The 16,466-nt window shown below is 50.3% G+C and overlaps 1 protein-coding gene across 1 annotated transcript in view; it reads right to left on the reverse strand.

Annotated features, from left to right (window-relative positions):
* Positions 1-6,702: 6,702 nt before the first annotated feature.
* GNG7 (G protein subunit gamma 7) overlaps positions 6,703-16,466 on the reverse strand; it is a 145,097-nt gene continuing 135,333 nt past the window's right edge. Inside the window, exons 4-5 of the mRNA XM_060232523.1 lie at positions 10,090-10,210; positions 6,703-7,262 (exon numbers count right to left, since the gene is read on the reverse strand). Of these exons, the coding sequence (XP_060088506.1) occupies positions 7,137-7,262; positions 10,090-10,170 (207 nt within the window). The 5' untranslated portion in view covers positions 10,171-10,210 and the 3' untranslated portion in view covers positions 6,703-7,136. The remainder of the gene's footprint in view (positions 7,263-10,089; positions 10,211-16,466) is intronic.

Raw genomic sequence — 16,466 nt, forward strand, 5'->3', positions numbered from 1 at the left:
ACTGGCCTAAAGTCACCCATGAGTTGCAGAGTGGGGATTCCAATGCAGTTCTCCCCACTCCTGGTGCTACATAGTGCTCGCGCTGCCTTGAGGTCAAAGCCTAACGGGGAAGCTTCCACATAGATTTCTCTGCAAAAGAAAATGTTTTTCAAAAAAGAACCAGGTCGGATAGGAGAGCCATTGCTCTGGAGGAGGGCTCCCTGCCATGCCTTCACTTGTTTAGAACCTGTTTGTAAACAAAGCAAAAACACACACACACAAAAGTCTTTAATGTTCTCTCTCCTCCCAAGGGAACCATCCCAGGTGGATGCTGACCTTAGAGCATCTCAGCACTTGGGGGGAAATGCCTACCAACACAGAGGTGCCTTTAATTTAAAAGGTAAAGGTAGTCCCCTGTGCAAGCAGCAGTCATTTCCGACTCTGGGGTGAAGTCGCATTACAGCGTTTTCACGTCAGACTTTTTATGGGGTGGCTTGCCTTTGCCATTGGCTAAAGAGCCCCATGGTGCAGAGTGTTAAAGTTCACAACCTGAGTTCAATCCCCGGTGGTAGCTGGGTTTTCAGGTAGCCGGCTCGAGGTTGACTTAGCCTTCCATCCTTCCGAGGTCGGTAAAATGAGTACCCAGCTTGCTGGGGGGGAGTGTAAAAGACTGGGGAAGGCAATGGCAAACCACCCCATAAATAGTCTGCCGTGAAAACGTGAAAGCAACGTCACCCCAGTCGGAAACGACTGGTGCTTGCACAGGGGACCTTTCCTTTCCTTGCCGTCGCCTTCCCTTTACCGACCTCAGAAAGATGGAAGGCTGAGTCAGCCTTGAGCCGGCTACCTGATCCCAGCTTTTGCCGGGATCAAACTCAGGCCGTGAGCAGAGAGCTCAGACTGCAGTGCTGCAGCTTTACCATTCTGCGCCACGGGGCTCTGCTAGAGATGCCTTTAGTAGGAGAGAAAGCCGCCAGCAGAGCGAGGCCCCGTTTTGAACCGTCAAAACACAGGGAGAAGTTGTTCCCTCCTGCTTCTCAGCAACCTGGCTTGGCAACCCTAGTTCGTGGGAGATCACAGGAGCGACCCAGGAAAGTTTAAGGCGTGGCTCTTTGCATGGAAGATGGGAGCGGAGGATATATATAGATTGATCTATCTCCAGGTAGCAATAATCATCCCTTATTTGGAAGCTTGGCAGGCAGGAGCCGGGAGCCGGGGCTGTGCCACCTTCAGCAGGCAAGGCTGCGTTGGCTTCCTCTGAGAAACGTTTCCAGCTCGCAGCTTCAAGGCAGACACCAGCAAAAATAAATAATTTTTTAAAAAAAATTCAGGATTATTCCAGGAATGTAGAGGAAACTCCCATTCTGCAGACGGCCTGGCTGTAGCTTGCATTCCAGTTCAGCTGTTCCAGAGTCTCTCCCCCCCCCCAACTGCTCCTCTGTCCTTCCAGGAAACCGAGATGTGTTTTGCCAGTTTTTGGCCGTTGCTCCTGTCACGAGGGACAACAGGCCATGTGCAGATCAGGCCAGTGCCTCCCAAAGGCTTCTGGGTCATCTGCTGTGCAGGCATATAGTGTGTGTGTGTGTTTGAAGTGCAAAAGGAAAGGGAAACAAAGACAAAAATGGCCCAGAAGGAATAACATTGGCCACATGTGCTTTTTGCCGCTCCTTGCGGGCAGGGCTGTGATTCAGCAGCTGGCCGTGTGATTGGTGGCATGCTGGAGGTCCCTTGTTGGGTTCCTGGGTCCTTGAGCTATAAAGAGGATCTCAGGGGGATTTTGCAGCTGGTCTTATGAACAGCACGGCGCACTTGTGTGAGTGACAGCTGAGCTGATTGGAAAGTACCTCTCTTTGGTGCCCGATGCGACGCATGCCGGAGCTCCAAGGGGAAGGAAGGAATTTCGCAATGAAACGAGATTGGCTTATCTTCCACTCTTTGGCTAACTGCTCTGGGCTTTTGAGGAGGGACTGCTATATCAATCGGTAAGTCCTGGCCAGCCTGGGTGCAAAGAGGCCATGCGATAGGGACCCCTGTCCTCACCCATACCTTTTAGGTGCTTGCTGGGGTAGCAGCCTCTCTTGCTGAAGGAGGGGAAAGCTGCAAGCAGGGGCAGCATGCCAACTGGAGTGTGTGTGTGTGTAAAGTGCTATTAAGTCACAGCTGTCTTACAGCAAACCCAGCAAGGGGGTTTCAAGGTAGCTGAGAAGTTGAGGCAGTTCTCCATTGCTTTCCTATGCAGAGTTTTCCTTGGTGGTGTCTCTTTCAAGTACCCACCTTGGGTAGCTTCCAAGATCTAACAAGATCAGGCTAACGCTATACCATGCCACCTTGCTTCCCTTAACTGGAGTATAATCTCCATGATCTGTGTGTTTGTGTAATTAAGTTTCAAGCCAGAAGAAGGACAGAAACACCAGCAAAAGTGAGGGTTTTTTTTAATTCGATGTGTTATCAATTCACTTTTTCTTAAACAGCAATTCCACAAAATATTAAACACTGTGCAAGAAATTGGTCTATGGCACACTGGAAATATGAAGAAATTACAAAATTAAAAAAAGAGGAGAAACTAGAAAGAAAGATGATCAAGCCTACAATTACACACACAGATTTTTTTTTGTTTTGTTTTAAACTTTCCTAAGATACAGTCTTTACAAACTTCGATTTGCTTTTGGCAACGATATCAGGATTTGGCAAACAAGAACAATAAACAAGAGAGAGAGAAAGAGAAAGAGAAAGAGAGAAATTAAAAGCACAAAATATCCGACATGAAGCTGGCAATTTATTTTCTTAAAAAATACGAAAGAAATGTGTGTGTGTGTGGTTTTGTTTTCACTTGTTAATTTTTTTATTTTTATTTTTTAAAAAAAGATCAATTTTAATATACTTGTTGAAACAGAGTTTTGGCAAAGGAGAACGAGCAGTTGGTGTTCGTGGAGGGCAGGGAAGCCTGCGTAAGGCCTGGATCTCCTGAGAGAGCCCTGCAGGTGAAAAGGACGGGGACTGCAAGGAGCCTTGCTCAGCTGGGGTTGCGGAGGGGGAGAGCCCTTGCCCTGGTTTGGTGTGCCAGGGCGAGGCTGGGGGCAAGGGGATTTGGCCTCTTCTCCTTAAGAAAGTAACAAGGCAGAGCGAAGGAATAATTCATGGCTAAGCAAATTGTTACGGCTGGATGCAAAAGGAGACGGGGTTCCTGTCACCATTAACACTCGCGGATGTTCAGAGGTGCAGCTTCTCTCCTGACCTGCCTTCCAATATATATATTAATCTTCTCCACGGTTACTAAAATCCCTCCGTTTGCATTGGGTTGCTCTGCAAGCAAGGCCGAGCAGCCTTGCAGCAGAGGCAGAGAGAGAGAGTAAGATGCAACTGCTCTGGCTGCCTGCAGGAATACACCTTCAAACCATTCCTTTGAATTGTAGAGGATAAAGTGCACGCCCCAATCCGAGCTACGAAAGGTGTGTGTGCAAAACGGCTCCCTCCACCCTGATCGGAGAGGGGGAAGGGGTTGGTCAGCCAGTTTCATTTTTCTCTCTCTCTCTTCAGAATGAGTTTGGAAGTTCCCAAGTGGGGAGTGTGTTGGCATCCAAACTAAAAGGGCCCTCTGCAGATGGCAGGAGTCCAAAAACCCCTCCCCTCCATCTCCTGCACAGATACCTCACCCTGCCTTACCCAGCACTTAAAAAGTCCAGAAAAGGGTTTTTAGTTTCTCTGCATTGTTTGGAGAGATGCACGAAGTACAAAGCTGCTACCGTTAAATCTGCACTTATACTGATGCTCTACAAAAAGAAAAAGGGGGAAAACCCACACCTACAAATCACAGTCACCCACTGAATTCATATAAGGAGAGTTCCTTTTAAAAAGCAAGGGAGTCAAGGATTTGGGGTCCTCGCCTGGCCCCCCACCCTCCCTGCCCCTAATGTCTCCAGCAGCCAAGGCCATGTCTCACTTCATTCCCCAGCCCTGCTGCCTCATCTCTGCCCATGATGTAGCTTGCTTTTCCTCTCATTCCTGCTGGAGGGAATAAAGCCGCTAGGATAGATTGGCCTGTCATCCAACTGGTTTCCTGGCAAGCATGGGATGCAGGAGGAGGTCACAGCCTGCAATTCAACAGATCTGGAGGTCAGGGGACTGCTTTGCTGCAAATTTGGCAAGCCGCCTACTCCTGTGAAAGGGGAAGGGGGGGTCCGTGTCTCTTGTTCTGTCCCTTCTACCCTCATTTTGCATAGCTCGGCCAAAGAAGGGCAGCTCCAAAGGGCGCGGGTGATGGATTATTTGGCTTGTGTTCCCTTGCAGTGTCTCCGTTTTTCAAAATCCTGAAAACGGGTTCCTCCTGTTTCATTATCCCCTCTTCATACAGGGGCACCCTACCCCCCACTCCTCCCCAGGCTATGCCTGGAAAAGACCACCGAGAACCCCTCCTGCTCCCGAGAAGTGCGGTCTGATCAATCTGGGGGTGGCGGCGTTCTCCACAGGCAGACCGAGGCTTGCCCAGCACTGTGTAATCCTCTCTCCAGCAGTGCATGAGGGGACGGATGGGGGAACTGACCCCAGCCCTCTCGGCCTACTGAGGCAACAGTCTGGCGACCGGGCTGAGGGGACTCGTGCAGCAGAGAGTCTGGGGGGAAACCGCAGATTAAAAGGCCAGGCCTACAAAAGGAGTTTCTGGCGGTCCCACTTTGGCAGCCGCCCTTCCAGCTCCAGGTGGCGCAAACGTGGCACCCTTGAGGAAGCCAACCTGGAGTTTGAGGGCCAGCGGGCTCTTTCCCTGGTAGCACCTTGCCTGGCAGAAGAGGGGTTAAGGCTGGCAGAAGACAAAGCCTCCTCTGGGGCAACGAGCACCTCGCTTGGGAGGAAAGAATGCAAACCCTGATCAAGCTGCCTTCCTCCTCGGACGAGTGCGAAAACGGTTCCGAAGACCTTGCTCCGGAGGAATCGTGAACGGACTCTGGCTGGCGATGCTCAGGTGTCTTTTTAAAAGGCTGACAACAGGGGGGAGAGGGAGACTGAGAAGGGCCAGCATCTCTGGAGCAAAAGCAGCACCGGCTGATCTCTCAGGAGGAACAGCAGGGGGAGGTGAACCAAGGTGGGTTTCATGGAATTTAGTCCAAGGGAGGCAAAGCTCCTGATAAGGCCTCAAATGCCACCCTTCCCAACCAAGCAAACCCCTCTGTGCTGAGCAGCGCAATGCAACAGTGCCTAAGAGCTGTCCCAAAACAGTGAGTAGCTGAACAGCCCCCTATGGACAGGAATGAGGCAGGAGCTTCTTCTCCTAGATTGGAGGAGGCAGATTCTCTGGCACTTCCAACTGAGGCGAACCTTGCCCTCTCTTGCTAAACTTAGCCTTTGAGGACTCAGTAGTATGGACCCTGCACATGCCTTAAGATGGGCTTGAGATGTTCTTGTTTCCAATGACCCCTCGCCTCTCGTGCCACCATTCGGGCATCTGGGTTGACGGCTCAGCTCGTTCCACTGGCTCAGCCTGGCTAACGCAGGGACTGAGGAACATCCTCTCGAGGACCCCAGCTACAAAAATCAAACGGAGAACAGAACCAAAGACGGTCCAGAAAGGCAGGTGAGGGTTCTGCAGTCCCCCTTCCTCCCCACCTCACCTGAAGGAGACCAGGACGTCTCCACCCTTCACTAACTTCACGCCGCCTATGATTTCACATCAGTCGCTACAGGAACGACCCCTCCATAACCTTCGCCCACTGGGGTCCCATCGCAGCTTGCAAATGTGCATTTAGTTAACAAGGAAGCCGGCTTGAGGCTCTCTCGTCTGAGGTGGTCTGTCATCTTGCCATTAGCCAGAGCACCGATCTTAGGTGGGGTGGTGAAAAAGGTGGACTCGTCTTACCGACGCAGGGAAAAGATAGTAAAGAAAGGCCTATTGCTCACAAGCTAGCGAGAGCAGCAAGAGGGGCCCTGCAAACGAGGCCACCTGCCCACCACCCCCAAGAGATGGGCCAGGACTGGCTCCTCATGTCCATAAATAAAGAGGACCTTCAAAGCTGCGGGACTTCAGTTAGAGAGGCAGCCAGTCGCTTCCATCGTACAGGAGAGGGCTGGCCTAGAGTCCCTCCTCTCTACTGCCTGTCTTCTCTGAGTTCTGCTAGCGCATGCAGGTGTGCCTCTCCTTGGAAAGAAAGCTCTGGATTGCTGAATGCTGCATGAAAACACAAACCGTGGGCCTTCTGGATTTAGCTCTATGCAGTTCGCTGGAACGAAGGAAAGGCTCTTACGATGGCAGGGAGCTGCTAGGACAAGGGAGGAAAATTAAAGTGGGGGCTCTGCGGGAGCGCGTTACCCGCACCATCCGCTTGGTGCGGGAGAAGAAGGAATAAAGGCAGCAGCGCTATAGCGAGGGGCAGGAAAGAGGAGCGCAGAGTTCCCCGACGGTGGCAAACAAGGGGCCCTATTTCCCATTGCTTTGCTCCTTTTAAACCAGATCCTCTCTCTCCCATGAGGATGAGTTTACCACGGAACAGGTAACTGGCCAATTCCCCCCCACCCCCTTGCAAGGACACAGCCTTTATCCCTGCTGCTTACAGACACTGTACAGTCACAAGGTGCTTCCCAGCCATGCGACACATCTGGGAACGGACAGAAAGTTTCATGAGTTTCATACAATGACCCCCTTGGAATATGGCTCCTGCGTATCTTGTGCCCCATCTCCCTCTGTCCCCACCCCAACCCCGCCCCCCCCCGGGGCACAAATTCAGTATTCAGTCGTTTGAAAACATTCGTTTTATACAATAAGACACACGCACGCACGTGCACCTGACTGGTCTCGTCTCTTAAGACAGAGGCCAGGTCAAAGTGAAGTCAGTGGCTGTGAATCCAGGCTTGGCCCCATCTTTCCAAACACCAGCGCTATCTTAAAGAGCAGGTGCCCTCCCTCTCTTTATCGAGGACACTGGCTTCGTTTTTAAAATGGGAACCCTTCTTGGGATCGGAGGCGGACCTCAGATTTGCAAACGCTTTTAAAGATTTTTGTTTTGTTTTTTAAAGAGAAGTTTTATGGACTGAGCTCTCAGTCCTTACCCCTCTGCACGGTGCTGAAAGTTTGCTTGACTCGGCTTTAGATCGGAGCAGGCCAGCGCCTTGCCTGAGAGAGGGAGAGACGGAGAGAGAGAGAGAGGGTCGACATGCAGGCGAGAGCCAAGCTATAGGATGGTGCACGGCTTCTTGTCCTTGAAGGGGTTCTCGGAGGCAGGAACGCCAACCAGCAGAGGGTCGTTCCTGGCTTGCTGCTCGCAATAATTCATTAACTCGGAGGATGCTTTGGAGACCTGAGCACAAAAAGAGGGGGGGGGGGAGAGAGTTAGATCAGGGGTCCCCAAGTTAGATCAGGGCACCTGCCAACGCCTTTCCTGGCACCCACAAACTGGGCGGGGCCAGGCTGGGCTTTTTCCCAGCAAAGCTTGTGATTGGCTACTGGAGATTTGATTCTCTCTGCCATGTTTTTAAAAAACATTGTTTTGGTGGCAGCAGCCACCATGGTACAAGGCAGGGGTGGCCAAACCTGCTTAATGTAAGAGCCACACAGAATAAATGTCGGATGTTTGAGGGCTGCAAAACATGAACGTCAGGTGTCTGAGAGCTGGAAGGAAGGCAAATAGGTGGGGGAGGGAGGGAGAGGCAGAAAGAAAGCAAATTTAACTTTAAATGTATTCTTCAAGCCGTTGGCTGGCTTGGCAAAGTGATGTAAAGAGAGAAATGCCTTCTCCAAAGCAGCCAACAGGGCAGTGGAGGCTTCGAGAGCAACACATGTGTGAAAAAGCCACAGGTGGCTCCCAAGCTGCAGTTTGGCTACCCCTCATGTAAGGTGTGACTGAAGGTAAGCTGCAGGAGTCATATCGTGGCTGGCTCTGCCCCCTGTGATAGCCGTTTTGTGGCAGCGCCCACCACGCTGTGTCAGAAGAACTCTGAACATGCCTGCAGGCTGAAACAGGCTGGGGACCCTAAATTAGATAAAATCAAAGGGAGCAAGGAGCTGCCAGAACTTGTTATAAATGGCTTGTTTGTTTTCCCATTTCAAACAGGCGCTTTCCCCAAGTCTTATTTATTTAACTGACTGATCACAGGGGAGAACCACAAGCTGAGAAAGGGAGCGTGAAGGAATGAGTCGTACAGAGAACGAGGGAGAGAAGAACCCGATTCAAATGGAGTCACGGATTAGGATCCCCCTCCGCTGACTGCCTCCTCTCTCCTCCTCCAGGAAGGGAGAGAACTGCTGACTTGTGGCTGCCCTCGGCTGCTAAAAACAGGACTCCTGGAAGCCACAGCAAAGTGGCCAGCCGGGAGAAATTACTTCAGGCTTGAGTTTTATTTTAGTTCAAAGGTCTATTCTGGGAACCAAACCCTGCGGAGACAGGCTGAAACCAAGACGCACGGGTGGGACGGAAGGCATGGGCGCAAACTTCGGCAAATTACAAGACAACAGTGGGCTGGGCTGGACTTTTAAGGACCAGCCCTGGAGACTATGGGGCTAATGCAGGATACTTAATAGAAGGGTTGCCTGTCCTCAGATGTCCGGCCCGCAATTCCTCCTTCCAGGGTGTTCTCATTCCGCCACAAAGGACGGCACTGGAGGGAGCAAAGATGCCACCATGGGGATTCAGTGAGTGGGAACTTCCTGGTTTAATATGCTCCAATATGCCCAAAAGACATGGAACGATTTTGCACTAGGCTTGTTCCAGGTGGAGAGCCCTTTTGCTCCCGGCGCTTCTCTCTGTTTTCCCAAAAGCTGCCCCACAGCTGTGAGTTGGCACACCGCTTTCCTGCAGCAAGCGAGATCCTCTTACAAGCAGTTTCTGCTTGCTGCGGGAAAGCGCCAACTCGCAAGCTCCAGGGCAGCTTGTGCGAAAACGGAGAGAAGCGCCGGGGGGCAAAAGGGCTCTCCACCCGGAACAAGCCCTAGTGCGAAATCAGCCATGTTCTTACATTCACATGAGTTTATGCCACTTGCTCTTAATGTTAGTGAGAGAGAAAAATCCAGCCTGGCTATGCATTTAACAGTGGGTTTCGTATGCAAAAAAATCAGCAGGTGATGCTTGGATGTGGTACAGGGCCAAATACGATCATGAGCAGCTTGTCGATTGGCCAGCTGCAAATGGCATAGCTACAGGGGCCGGTTCAGAAGTTGGCAACCAGGGAATAACAGAGACACTCCAAGAGCTTTGGGAGAACTGAACGAGACTTGAGAGAAGCTTCATGCTGCTGGGATGTGTGCACATCCATGTTTCTTCCAGGCCCCACTGCCTCTAATGGTTTCTGAGACAGTGCAAAGCTGTGTACTCATGGCAAAAATAGGCTGAGCATCCTCTTTCAAACCAGATCGGGCTCTCTGAAAGAACCAGCACGGGGCTCCCTTCGGATTGTTTCCATTCTTAGAGCAATGGCAGGAGACGTGTGATGAATTCTGCAATGCTCCGCCTGTTGGCTGATGAGCTTCAGCAACTGAAAACCTTTCAATCAACTAGAACAATGCTTCTAACGAACAGTGCAGCGCCATGAATGAAACTGGTAGACAGCAGAATACCTTACGAGAAGAGGCATTTCCTTCTATGGACTGCTTTTCCTCAGAAGGTGCTTGAAGGAAGAGATGTTCCCTTCTACATAGGAGGGCATACCTCTTCACAGGAGTCCCTCCCCCCTTTCGTGGAAAAACATTCCCTGGGGTTGCCCACATGGGAAAGAATGCCTCTTCTAAGAAACTTCCTGCCACCCCCAGAAGAAGTATTCTGCATCTCTTGCCCCCCAACAGTGGGGAATTGCCACTCCTGAAGGGAATGCTGGCCTGATTTGGACCGACATCCCACTAGCCTTACCCCGCTCTCAGTCTCCTCTTCTCAGCGGGGCTTCCGTCGGATTTCGCACAAGCTGCCCCGAGGCTGCAACTCGCTCCGCCTCTTTCACGCAGCAAACGAGATCCTCTAAAAAACAGTTCCTGTTCGCCGCGCGAAAAAAGCGAAGCTAGTTGCAGCCCTGGAGCAGACAGTGTGACATCCGACAGAAGCCCCACGGAGAAGAGGAGCGTGAAAGCGGCATAAGGCTAGTGGGAAATCGGTCTTAGCGTGCTCCGCTTCGTCGACTCTCCTCCGTGCTGGTTCTCACCTTTATCCTCTCGATGCCAGCCTCAATGCGCAGCTGCTCAACCAGCTTCCTGGCCTGGGCTATGTTGTTAGTCGTAGACATTGTCTGCCATCGGTTCTAGGCCCAGCTAGCACCGAAAACCCTGGAACGAAACCGGACAGCAAACTTGGGTTACTTTCATTCTTTCCGCTGAGAAAAGGCGACTCTCCTATGCGGCACACACCCTGGAAAGAGAGCTTGCTTTTAAAATGAGGCTCCTCTTTTCCCAGCCAATGTTTTCCCTCCAGGCTTCTACTGTATTGCTCTCTTAAAATAATTTTTTTTAAAAAAAGTTATACTGAGCAAACAAGGGGATGGAGAAAAATACAAAACCAGGGAGGAAGAGACAGCAAGAAAGAAACAGGAGAAATAAGGGAAGGAGAGTGCAAGGGGCTAGGAAACCAGGAGGAGGAGATCCTGAGTCCACTGCCAGTAACAAAATGAGGGGCGGGGGGGGGGGGAGCCATAGGCAGAAAGGCATCCAGATAAAGAGGCCTGGGAAAGCCAAGCTCCTTGAACGGGGACTCTGGTGGGAGTTGTGGCAGCATCGGTCGTAAAGGAATAGCAGCCGGAAGCCACCAAAACTCCCTTCTCTGACCACTGCAAGTTTTGAACCACCCTGCCTCTTGGCTTTCCCCAGGATGAATCCCAATGATACATAACCAAGGGCAGGACACTTGAGATTCAAAGCACAGTGATTGGTTAGTGAGAAACAGCAAGTTCTTCCTTTTTCAGCTCTTGGGCCGATCAACACCTGTTGGTCCATCAAGCTCAAGGCTACCGTCTCTTCGACTGACTGTCACTCTCCAAGGTCCTGGGGGGAGTTCTAACACCAGGCACCCCCCTGGGGAATCAACCAGGGACCTTCTGCAGGCAATTCGCCCCCACCATTGCATTGTATTTTATTTTTTAACGAACTGTATCCTGCTCTGTGTTCGAAACAGCTCACAATCAACTTATCCCAAAAACCCCCACTTATGTGTTCAGCATCAGTGTGGCCTTTGATGGTGAATCCTGCCATGAAGATCACATTGATTTCAATTTTTTCTCTCTATGAGTGTCCCTTTCTTAACACAGTCCGAGGGCAGGACAGAAAGAGTTACTTTGGCTGTGCAAGTTTGGTGTAGTGGTTAAGTGTGCGGACTCTTATCTGGGAGAACCACGTTTGATTCCCCGCTCCTCCACCTGCACCTGCTGGAATGGCCTTGGGTCAGCCGTAGGTCTGGCAGAGGTTGTCCTTGAAAGGGCAGCTGCTGCGAGAGCCCCCTCAGCCCCACCCACCTCACAAGGTGTCTGTTGTGGGGGGAGAAGATATAGGAGACTGTAAGCCGCTTTGAGTCTCTGATTCAGAGAGAAGGGTAGGGTATAAATCTGCAGTCTTCTTCTTCTGTGGGGGGTAAAGGATTCCAAATATAGGCCTGCCTGAAGTGAAGACCTGTCTGCTCGTGATTTGCAAAGCTCAAGAGAACCAATAGCTCTGACGTTACTGAAGAGTTTTTCTGTCTAGGTTCCTCAGCTTCCAGACAGTTTGAGCAGGAACCAGAATGGCAGCAGCACAGTAGGGAAAAGAGACTCTGCTCTGTGACTGTGGACCAAAATCATACTGCAAAAAGAGAGAGGGGAAGGCAGACTCCAGATTCTGCAGCTCTGGTCACCAGAATGATTTGCAACTGGAGCAGATGTTTTCACGCATTTCCACCCCACCCCGAAGACACAAAAATGGAGGGATCTGCAGGGCTACAATTCCTCGATGAGGATGGTCCAATGCCTGGTCATTGCATTTTCCACAGATTTGCTCTTGAACTACAGCTTGCCACTCTGGGGCAAACAAGAACGCTGAGCAGATAAGCTGCAATGCACATTTCACAAATTAGCAATAAAAATGAATTGTCATTTCCCCCTTCCCATCTTCCACAGTGCAAAGAACGACACTGAAAAAATGTATATCTGCATATACGTTCACATCTGTGTGACAACACTGACTCCCAAAAGATCAGAAAGCAGAGATGAAGCAGGAATCACCTTTTTAAGCCATCTGTCAAGGGGGGCATTCTGCATCTCACCCTTTCACCCATCTAGAAAGCCCAGTTTATATATGCCCGGAGTCTCCCCCCCCCCCATTAATCTGCAGGTGCAAGTGGTCTACCAGGTAGGGGAGAAGCTGGACTGCAATGGATATTTAAAAATAAAACACTCCCAAAGCAAAGAAACTAGCATTTCGAAGCTACTTCAGTATCCAACCAGCTACCTAAAATGCAAGCTTCCATTAGCAAAATGCATCTCAGTGGTCTTTGCTGGACACTTCTCTGAAATGGGGCTCCTGTTTATGCGCTTTCTAAGAAGAGGCCCACTAAAAGTTCTTGTAACCTAGTTAATGGTTGATGAAGTCAGTCAAAACAGCTCTTGGGAACACCAAGTCCCAGCATCTTTGGGTAACGTAAAGGGGAGGGTGGAGCCCTTGCAACTCTATATTGCAAGCGAACAACATGGGCTGTGCCAGAGGATTCTCTGTTGGCCTTGGGTTCCACCCCACTCCCTGGAGTACAGTATCTCCCCCAGTCGGACTGCACTGCAGCTGCTAAGATCTGCTTATTTTAAGTAGGTGGCTTTGAGCTCAGGTTTTCAAATGGCTGCGTGGGCAGGAACAGATTGGAGGAGAAAGGAAGTAAGCAATAGAGGTTGTGGCAGAGTGACGGGATTAGCTGTGGTGAGACCCTCTGCCCATTCCAGTGAACACCCTGCACAAGTCAGCTGGAGCTGCTTTCTACTGGCCATCAGAAACCCTGGCTCAGGTGCTATCCCTGCTGGCTGACAGGGTATCCCCAACGCTGGGGAATGAGTGGCAGACACTGGGGAATGAAACTGGGATCTCCTGCTTGCAAAGCAGGTGAGCTCTGGGCTTTCCCCAGTCACGTGACACCACCTTATACTGATTTGGACACTGGCTCCATCTGACTTCAGCACTGTCTCCTTGGTCTGCCAGCAGTTCTCCAAGGGCCTTTCCAGAGAACTATCTTTCCCAGTTTGGTTTACTGCAATATTTTTAATCAGTGATCAAACCCGGGCCCTGCCAAGCATGTACTCTGCCACTGAACTGTGCCTAAAAGCAGAGCATCTGAAGCAGCCATTAGCCCAGGCAATACTAAACATACAGCCTCACTGTGAAATGTGCTGCAAACAGCTGTATGTACTAATACTGCTTATAAATACCTCAATAAAGTTATGTGAACATTCAATGTATTTGCATGTGTTTTTAATGAAAAATCCACCATGTATCATTGGCATATAAGCGATACTTCATATATACAGAATGGAGGCTGTACAGTGATTCAAATATTTCAATAAATGACCCTGCCAATCGCCATTTACTCAGTCTGTTTCAGAAACCACTGTCCTTTTCCAAGGATCCAAATGTATCCAACTCTTCTGGTCATGCAACTTGAGTGAGGCTTCCCATTTTCTTAAGGTCTGCCATTAGATTGAACCATCTCGTACGTATGTGCTCACCAAGCAGACACAAAACATTTAACTTCTAACATAGCTAGAAACTGGAATGCTTATGTCAAATTTCTGTACCAGTCAAATTCACAGACTCCTCTCAATTGAATGCTGCGTTCCAAGCAGTAAGAGTACATGCAGCTGTTTGCAGTACATTTCACAGTGAGGCTGCATGTTTAATATTGTCCTGTGTCCACCACAGTCCCCTTTAATTATTCCAGGCAAAGAAGACAATGGTGAGCTTTGTACGTTCTTAACGTGCTACCAAATAAAGCGAGTCTAGGATCAGGGTGGTGGTAAGCTGGGATGGCTACTAGTCGAGACTACGGCACTACTGAATTTGCTGTGGGTTGAGTTTTGCTGTATAGATCAGTGAAAGGCAGGGGCCAACTAGACAGATGCTGGAAGTTCCATGCCCAGAACTCCTGACAATTTTTTAAATACTCCAGGGGGTTTTTTTTAGCAGGAACACACAGGAACACAGTTCTGGCTGGCTTGGCACAATGGGGTGTGGCCTAATATGCAAATGAGTTCCTGCCCCATATAAAACAATGGTGCCACCAGAGGGCGTGGTCTAATATGCAAATGAATTCCTGCTGGGTTTTTTCTACCAATAAAGCCCTGAAATACTCTATACTTACGCACGTCCAGTCCAGCATGCCTGAGAATGGTGGTGGAAAGTGCCGTCCTGTGGAAGCCCCTAGGCAGACAAAATCTTGGGGGCCCCTTGCAACTTATCTCAGAGTCGGAGCCCCACTGAAGCCTGCAGGCACCTTCTCGAAAACCCCCTTGACAAAGCTGTGAGGGAGAGGCAGAGAGAGGCAAACTTGGCGACGCCGCCAGCAGCAACCATACCAGGCAAGTCGGGCAAAGAGCGGCGCAGTTGCTGGCTGTGTGTGCAGCCTGGGACGGCTGCAAGCAGGGAGAAAACCAGGGGTGGGGGGAAGCCAGCCTAGGGCCCCTAAAGGCGTGGGGGCCCAAAGGCCAGTGCCTACGTGGCCTAATTGTTAATCCGCCCTGCTGTCCAGTTGCAGCCGACATGGCAGCCCTGTGGGGTTTTCAAGGGAAGAGAAGTTCTGGTTTGCCACTGTCTGTCTCTGCACTGCAACCCCAGACTTCCTTGATTGTCTCCCATTCAAATACTAGCCAGGGCCAGCCTGACAGCTTCTGAGATCTGACAAGATTGAGCTAGCCTGGGCTATCCAGGCCAGGGCATACCTCAAAATAGCTTTTTAAAAAACTGCTGGGAGCTCCAGTCTGGGCCTGATTGAGCCTAGAGAACACGCTGGGCATATAAACAGAGATGGGCACCGGTTGGTTTTTTTTTTTTTAAGGGGTGGAGAAAAAGACCAGTGCAAACAAGAGTTTAATGAAATCCAAGTGAGCTGCTCAGAGCCGGATAAACTAGCTAGCATTTAAGCCCCAGACTCTGGGCCAAAGTCCGCTGCCCTTGAGAGACCTGCCTGTAGCAATCTCTCTATTTCATTTCCTCGCAATGACAATCGGCCTTAGGCAGCCTGACAGGGCAGTTTTGCTTTTGTGACTCAGGAGTTTTCTCCACCAGCTCGGTCCCTTCTCACCCACCCCTTCCCAGCTGGAGCAAACGAGTTCCTCTAGATTATGAGCTGATGGGAAAGGCACAAACAATCTCAAGAGGGCGGAGGAGCTGGAAGGAGGCTTGGGGAAAAGCCAGTGCTGATTTGCATGGCAAGCAAGAGCAGATAGGGCTATGTACAGTGCAACACGGGCTCCTTTCCTGGCAACTAGAAACCCATTTCCTAGGAACCGGCTGCCTGACCTCCCTCCACAAAAATGATTGCTGGGAGAGCCTGGCAGCCGGAAGGGAGAGCTTTATGCAAACAACGGCTAAATTTTGCTTTAAGCAGGAAGCTAAGATGAATCGGGGTGTGCTGATGGTTTGCCAATGAGGCCAGAGTGCCTGCAATCCTGTGTCAGGCTCACAGGAACTTGAGCATCTCCTGGAGGAAAATGCCGGGCAGTCCTGGTGGTCTGTTAGAAAAAAAAAATTGGTAAACCCAGAGCACTAGAACCCAGGTCATTCCCAGGGGGAGGGAATGATGCCCTCCATTTCACACTTCTTCCCAACACACAGCCAGCCTTGCCCCTCCACCTCCTCTGCCCTCCTCCCAAGAAAGCAAGCGGGTGGCTGACTGGTTACACCAGAGGGTCTTGTGCCACTGCCTAACAATATCACCCCCTGATGCTGGCCGTAACATCTTATTAGGACCAACACAAATACTGCAAACTTTTGAGATCCCAGAGAGAGGGAGTGTGCAGCCAGGCACAGAGAAGGTTGGTGGAGACTTGCTTCAAAAACCAAAAAGCCAGCATCTTTCTGAGTCAAAAAGTTACAGGATACAGTAAGACTCCTGTGCCTTAAAAAAAGTCCTTCAGTATATAAGTTGAAGATCAGGCCAGATTATTTACTCACTTATACCCTGGCTTTCTCCCCAATTGGGGCAGGGGACTCAAAATAGTTTCTCTTCTCCTCAATTTGATCCTCACAACAACCCTGTGAGGTGGATTAGGGTGAGAGTACGTGACCGGCCAAAGTTCACCCAGTGAGCCTCCATGGCAGAGTGAGAATTTGAACCTGAGTCTTCTATATCCTATCCTGACACTTTAACCACTATACGATAATCAAAAGTGCTCACCAGAATGGCAATGCTATAACCAATGAACAAAGCAAGATCACTGACAGAAAGGGCCCAAACCAGTGCATGTGTTTCCCAGAGAAAACAAAATGTGTTGGGAGTCTCAGCCAGTCCAGGTGCCATTTTTGAGGAAGGGGAGCCAAATTTGGTGTTCATTTGTCATCTGAGACATGTTCTTGTGCAGCT

Source organism: Heteronotia binoei, chromosome 2 (assembly GCF_032191835.1).
Source record: "Heteronotia binoei isolate CCM8104 ecotype False Entrance Well chromosome 2, APGP_CSIRO_Hbin_v1, whole genome shotgun sequence".
Taxonomy (NCBI): Eukaryota; Metazoa; Chordata; class Lepidosauria; order Squamata; family Gekkonidae; genus Heteronotia; species Heteronotia binoei.